General features: G+C 36.6%; 1 protein-coding gene across 1 annotated transcript; it reads left to right on the forward strand.

Moving 5' to 3' along the window:
- Positions 1–393: 393 nt before the first annotated feature.
- Positions 394–6,169, forward strand: LOC107660006 (dystrotelin-like). The gene is made up of 13 exons (XM_016449137.1): positions 394–511; positions 613–814; positions 899–984; positions 1,068–1,168; positions 1,247–1,318; positions 2,398–2,561; positions 2,864–2,975; positions 3,446–3,576; positions 3,701–3,842; positions 3,975–4,048; positions 4,178–4,328; positions 5,271–5,760; positions 5,921–6,169. The coding sequence occupies exons 1-13, from the start codon at positions 394–396 to the stop codon at positions 6,049–6,051; spliced, it is 1,974 nt and encodes a 657-aa protein (XP_016304623.1). The 3' UTR covers positions 6,052–6,169.
- Positions 6,170–7,001: the final 832 nt, after the last annotated feature.

Raw genomic sequence — 7,001 nt, forward strand, 5'->3', positions numbered from 1 at the left:
TTATTTTAAGTTCAACAGTTTTATTTTGTATTTTGAATTTTTTATTTATTTTTGTTCTTTTTTTCTAGTTGTCTAGAAATAAACTTGTGGCTTATCGAGCAGTGAACTGTTATGGATTTGGATAGCATTGGTAAGTTTTGTCCCTCTTTGCATTAATAAAAGACTGAAAAAAAATGTTTGTGTAAAAAGAAGTATTGGCACTGGAGAGGGTTTGTAGATAATAATATATTTATTAATTATTATTTATATTGAATGTGTGCTTACAAAGGAAATGGCACAAATTAAGGTCAACTACATTTTTCTTTTTATAGTACAATTATCAAAAAAGAACCCATCAATTTATTGAAACCAGCTGTGTTTTGCAGTAAATGCAATTACAGTTAGTGTTCTCTTATGTGGTATTTTCATGTGTCATTTCATGAAATTTCTCCCATAAAAGGTCTAAATGAGGTTCGGCCTGCAGTGTATCAAGCTGCTCTAAAGCTTCGCGCATTACAAAAACTATGTCAGAGTGAGTTTTCATGTTTATGTGAAATACAGCTGGATGCATTGGCATTATATTATCTCACCCACCAGCAATATATATCTCATAAATGTCTTTTCAAACCACAGTGCACCTGGTGGCACTGCAGGATTTGTGCCCAGTTCTAAATACTTTGTCCAGTTCTGGGGAACCAGTGATTAGTCTTGCTCAAGAAGATGTACAGCAGCATCTAGAAGAGCTATTCCAGAGCATTTCATATAAACTTCCTGGTGAGGCAGTACCTGAAGCCACAGATCAAACCACTAGGCTTCTCTTTAAACTGTTTGACAGGTGAGGGGTAACTGTTGATTTTACATTAAAAAGTCTGTTTTTGTATTTATGCATGTGTACTTTAAACTTTCTGCTTTCTTTTAGAGAGCAAACTGGTGTTATTCTGCTCAGGTCAGTGGAGGCCGCACTGATCACCCTCTGTGGAGACACTCTCTCAGCTAAACAGAGAGGTTTGTTCAACATTCTCTTGATTTCTATTTCAGGATGTACAATCATGGTTCAGTGTTTAGAGTCTGTGCTTGTGTCTTTGCAGCTCTATTCCAACTGGTTGAGAGCTACAGTGGGAATCAGGAGAGTGACAGGGGCTCCATCAGTCGAACTGCACTCAAAATCCTGCTGGAAGACGTCAGTCAGGTGAGAAAAACAATCCAATGAATTAGATCTACTTTTAACAAATACTAGCAAATTTCTAACTAAAATGGTCTGGTTAAGGTCCCAGCAGTGGTTCAGGAAAACCATGTTTTTGGTCATGCTGAAGCTGCAGCGTCCTCTTGTTTCAATGGGGTATAGTATATTTTTCCAATAACTAATTACTGTTTTTACTGTACTTTTTTATTAAAATAATAAGAGACGTCTTCTAAATCATTTAAAGGTGCAATAGGTGATTGTCTTCAGAAACATTATTTTTTATTTTTTTGCTATGTTGGTTGAAAGTCTCTTCACATCCCGATAGCAAGCATTAAGTTAAGTGGTCTAAATGTATTTATCTGTATTTATATATTCTGTGGAAGGTGTAGGACCAAGAAATGTTCGTCCAATCAAAACGCTCGGTCCGAGCGTTTTAATTGGCTTTCCTACCTGCCTGTCAACATATGTATTTGCATACCTCTGCGCACCCTGTTCGCGCAGACAAGATACGTCATCAGCGCGTTCACGCACGCTGTGCAGACAGAGCGAGAATGGCAGACAAAAAAAAGAGAATGGCAAACAAACATCAACAAGCCGATCTTCCTTCATGGTATTGTAGTACTTTTACTAACTGTGTTACTATAAAGTTTTGTCACCGGTGAATGACACATGATGTAGCCCAGTGGTTCCCAATTCCAGTCCTCGCGCAAGAGAAGCAGGGGAAATCCGTTGAAGTTTACTTCACTAAATACAATTTAAATTCACGTCTCGCACACTTTAATGCCCTTTGTATGGAACTTATATGCTCGCTTCGAACTGGAATCATGGCGGAATATCTGGTGATGTACACTTCCCAGGGCACTCACGGTCGAATCGAACAAACGTCGCACGTGATAAGAGATACATATGAAATGTGCAGAGCAGGAGGGCGCGAGGATTGGAATTGGGAACCGCTGATGTAGTCTATTGTAATGTTGTCTCTGGTGTTCTGGTCTGTGAGCGTAAATGCGTTCAGGGGGCGTGGCTTTGGACAGCGATTGCAGGGGACATTCGCTTTCAGTGCTATCAGGCTAAAGTTAGCATTTTCCAAGATCTCCTACTGCACCTTTAATTAATTATTCCAAACTTTTGACTGAATTTTTTTGGTGGTCCATGGCAACAAAAGTTTGAAAATCCACGATATAGCAGAATCTTTTATTCAAACAAAACAACAAACAATACTGTTTTTCTCTCAGATAATCAGTGCACGTGTGACTGAGGAGCATTTTATTGGCTGGCTGCAGTCAGAACCCCGGCTGCTGTTATGGCTGTCCACTCTCTACAGGATTTCAGTGAGTGAAGCTGTACAGCACAGAGTCCGCTGCCATGCCTGTAAAGCCTTTCCTATCACTGGCCTCAGGTATGCTTTTTCATAGTATTGCCATACATATTTTACAGGGTTTTAAATTGATTTACTGGCCCACAGCTGTGTGCATGTTACAGTGTAGAAAAGTGTTTGTAATATGTATGTTTATTGTTAAATAAAATTAAGCTAAAACTGAAAATGAATAAAAGAAACATAAATGACAAAAACATATAATTACTGAAAATAAAAATAAAATGATAGTATAAATAATACTAAAAAATACAGGTACATTATGTTTGTATTGGAGTTGACATGCATGCTGTCTGGTAGATGATAATGGTATGACCTGTCCATAGGTATCGCTGTTTGAAATGCCTGAATGTACACCTGTGCCAAAGCTGCTTTCTGACTGAGAGACACAGCAGGAAACATAAGCCCTCTCATCCTGTACTGGAGTACTGCACTCAGGTGTGCAACCAAGCATATGATGTTTTACATATATTAACAAAGGTTTTCAGTTTAATGCCTCAATTTAGTGTGATTAATTAAAATAATAACAATAATAATAATAATAACTGATTTCATTTTTTATATCATAGAATTTGAAATATTAGTGTAACAATGAACGAGACAATGGAGTTGGGATCTAAATCCAGCTTTAATAAAATGAGCGTAGTCAAAAACAAGCAGGGTCAAACACCAGCAAAACACAATAGATTAGGTAAGGCAAGACTTAGCAATGAGCATGAGTGAAGGAGCTGCTTAAGTAGTCTGGGTGATGGGAAACAGGTGTGAGAGTAATTAGTTCCTAGACAGGGGATTATGAGAAATGGAGTCGGGAGGAAAAGATGATGGAGCCCTCAGATGGCGAGAAAATTGCTCCTTCTCTTTTAATTACTCGATACATATTTTGGTTACATATATTACGGTTTGTTCAGCCATCCTGGAAGGAGTCAATGGCGTCACTTGCCTCCAGCGCTCGACACGCTTTGGTACCTCGACACACTCGGAGAGAAGCAGAGAGGAAGAGAGCCCTGAGGGCAGGCTCCATTGCAGAGCTGCAATACAAGTACAGATTTTGTGTGTACAGTATGTGTTTTTCTGTGTTGGAAATGGGCAGTAGCAAGTGAGCAAACATACTGTACATATTTAACAGCATGCAGATGATTTCATGTGTCTGTGTGTGTCTGCAGTGCCCCTTCTCCAGTGCTGCAGTGCTCCAGTGTAGCAGATCCAGACACGCATAATGCTCCTGAAACAGGTCTGACTGCCACCCCTCCTGTGGTTACTGTAGAGTCGAAATTCCTGCAGACAGAAGAGACCGAGATTCCTCAGGTAACTTACCTGCAACGTTTCACAATAAAGTACAACATGGGGTTCCTAGTAAAATTCAATCTATAGATTTTAATAATGATTCATGATAAACAATCACCCTGTGAATATTTTTTTATGTTTACGGTGTTATAGAGAGAAGCAGCTATTCTCCAAAAAGACCTCAGTGTTACTCAGAAGGCCATGAGGGATCTGCAGAGAGATAAATGGTGGGCCCTTTTTTAAAAGAAATCTTTTGACTATGGGGGGGAGGGGTTGGCAGGCAGTCTTGTGTGCCGTGTTTGTGTACAATTATGTTGTTGTATTGCACCTCAGTGTGTTTGTGATGTTATGATCAGGCTTCTGGAGAAAGAGTTTCAGGTGTGGAGAGTTGCAGCCCAGTCAGAGCATGATTCACTGGAGGACAAATGTACTGAGCTGAAGACCATGATGGAGACGATGAACCAACATAACCAGCATCTGGAAGAAGAACTGGACAGAGTCAGACATGTGAGAAGGGTCATAAGGAGGGCAGTTCAAAAATATTTGGGCCTAAATCTAAGATTTATGTGTTTGAATTGCATATAATATTTCTATTCATTTGAATTACACAGTTTTAACATGAACAAACTAAGAAACTAAATGTAATGCATATGTGTCAGTCATACATAAAGAAACATAAGAAACTGTAAGAGTAGTTCAACTGTACAGATTTCTGTATTCATACTAATAGACTGAATGTTTTAAATACATTTAGAACACATTCAACTTATACATTTATCATCAATATTCAATTTGTTTCATACATTTTAACTAATTGAATTGCATATGTTCCACAGCTAGCCATATTTTAACCATGTTAATACATTTATGCAGATTTATGCTGATTCTAATATAATGTTCTAATATAAATGGGTTTTAAAAATATGAATGTATTAAATAAAATAAATAAATGTAAATAGGCAATAATAAACTATGCCATGATTTTATGAGTGCAAAAATATTACCCGTTTCATTTGTATATGACGGACAAATATAACATTCAGTTTATTGGTTTATGTTAAAACTGTGTTATTCAAATGAATGGAATTTGTAAGCAGATTCAAATAGAAAAATCTTTAAGTTAGGTCTAAATATTTTTTTTCGTATTTTTTTCATATAAATATTTAAATATTTTATTTAGATCAAATAAGTGTGTTTGTCAGAAGACGGAGACAGAGGCTAATTTCAGAATGACATGCTTTTTACTCTTTTTGAAAAGAAAGTAGTATGTAGTACGGCTATTGGTAAGGGCCAATATTTTGCATGGACATGGTGGAAGGACACCACTCTATGAATGGAACATTCTAAAGAAAATATTATCCATGCTGGGTTTACCCAAGAAGAAATCCAGAGAGAGATGACAAGGAACATATAACAGGTTCTTTAATAGTTTTTTTTTCATTGTCACAGATTTTGAGTCTGAGGGACAGAGATCAGCTCAGAATTGACTTTCATTCCCATTCAAACCTTCAACCAGAGCATGATAGCAGCATTAGTGAGAACGACTGGACACAACCAGGGTGTTTAAAACCTCAAGACAGCTCCAGTGGAGAAGTGCATGTTAAGGAGGGGAGCGAAGCATATCAGGAAGGAAGAACAGAAGTGGATGAGGAGACTCTTTATGAGGTATCAGAAGACATCTCCACAAATTTGGATGACACAGAAGAGGATGTCCATATGGCTTCAGAGCAGCAAGAGGAAGTTGAGGAGGAGGGGCTACAGGTGGAACAGGAGGAATTACTGCATGAAAGACAAGATCAATCTTTACTTAATCAATCCATGTCTGATTTAGCTCTGGAAGAGCATTCAGACTCAGATGATTCAGAGATGGAGGAGGAAGAGGAACTTTGTAAGCTTGTACAGCGACTTCGAAATGAGCTTTCTCTATATACAGTCACAGGTTTGTGCAGTCATTTTTATAATACTTTGTGGCTTTGTTTATAATTAGTTACATATTAAAAATGCATGAAATGCTTTAATATAAATATTTATCAATTATTAAAAAATAATAATAATTAAATATATATTTTTGTGAGTGATTTTTGTTTTCTCTCCATCAGGGTCAGTCTGTCTGCAGAAAGAAAAGCTAATGACGGCAGCAGAGGGAGTCAGAGATTCTGTTTCTCATCTTGTCACTTCTGTGAGGACCACCAGTTTGGCATATGATAGCCAGCCATCAGTAGGAAAATAACTTATCCTTACTTGCAACTACTACAAGCCAATTTCCATCTCTCGTTCCATCACAAGGTTAATCATAAACAGCAGATGCTCACAGTGGACTGATGGTTGACAATTCACAATGTAATGAAATCTAAAAATAAATAGGTTCCGAGATTTATTTAACTATGTATACTGTTAATATAAATAAAACATTGGTTAACTTTAAGTTTATTTGTTTACAAGGGCAATGCACATTAATGAACATGACTGTAAATGTGCCAGAATTAGCCAGAAGGCTATTTTTCATCTGTAGACTCTTGACAGAATGTTAAAAAGTCAACCTAAAAAAAGCAAACATAGCATCTTATAAAAACAAAAAGGGAAAAAACAACACATTAAAAATGTAAAATACTAAAAAAAAAAAAAAATACAAACATCATAATCCCACATATAAATCATGCTAAAAACATCAAATTGTAGAAAAAAAATATCTAAACTCATATTGTGTACTACATGAGAGATAGCAACAGGAGAATAACAAAAAAACAAAAGCAATGATTACAGGAAAGCATAAAGGCATAGAGTCAGGTCAAATAAAATACTAATGTTGACAGTGTTGAGTATTAATTAACCATTTTTTAAAGATGAAACTTAAAAGAACCGTATGTATCCATTCCTCAAATTTTTGGTGGGATGGAGTTCCATTACTGTGCAGACTGACTAAATTTACACTTTCTGAGGGGAATAATACAACCCCCTTACTCCACCCCTTGTAGACCGATGTGCAGTTGTTTTTATATTAACATGCTGTTTTAATGGAGAAGTCAAGTTATGTATAGACTTAAACATAAGATAAACATCGGCATATTTGATCATGCTATCCCAACTCAGCAAATTGTATTTTTTAAATATTGAACAATGGTGAAAAGTTTTTATCAAGAATTTTTTGTGATTGTTTATACAAAGACTGCAATGGTTTTA

The sequence above is a fragment of the Sinocyclocheilus anshuiensis genome, unplaced genomic scaffold, assembly GCF_001515605.1.
Source record: "Sinocyclocheilus anshuiensis isolate Anshui unplaced genomic scaffold, SAMN03320099.WGS_v1.1 scaffold55, whole genome shotgun sequence".
NCBI lineage: Eukaryota > Metazoa > Chordata > Actinopteri > Cypriniformes > Cyprinidae > Sinocyclocheilus > Sinocyclocheilus anshuiensis.

Excerpts from the sequence above, each read along its gene's own strand:
- LOC107660006 (XM_016449137.1), top strand. The coding sequence starts at position 394 with ATGTGGTATTTTCATGTGTCATTTCATGAAATTTCTCCCATAAAAGGT. Across the intron at positions 985-1,067 it reads TCTCTCAGCTAAACAGAGAG|CTCTATTCCAACTGGTTGAG; the intron begins GTTTGTTCAACA and ends GTGTCTTTGCAG. Across the intron at positions 1,319-2,397 it reads CGTCCTCTTGTTTCAATGGG|ATAATCAGTGCACGTGTGAC; the intron begins GTATAGTATATT and ends TTTTTCTCTCAG.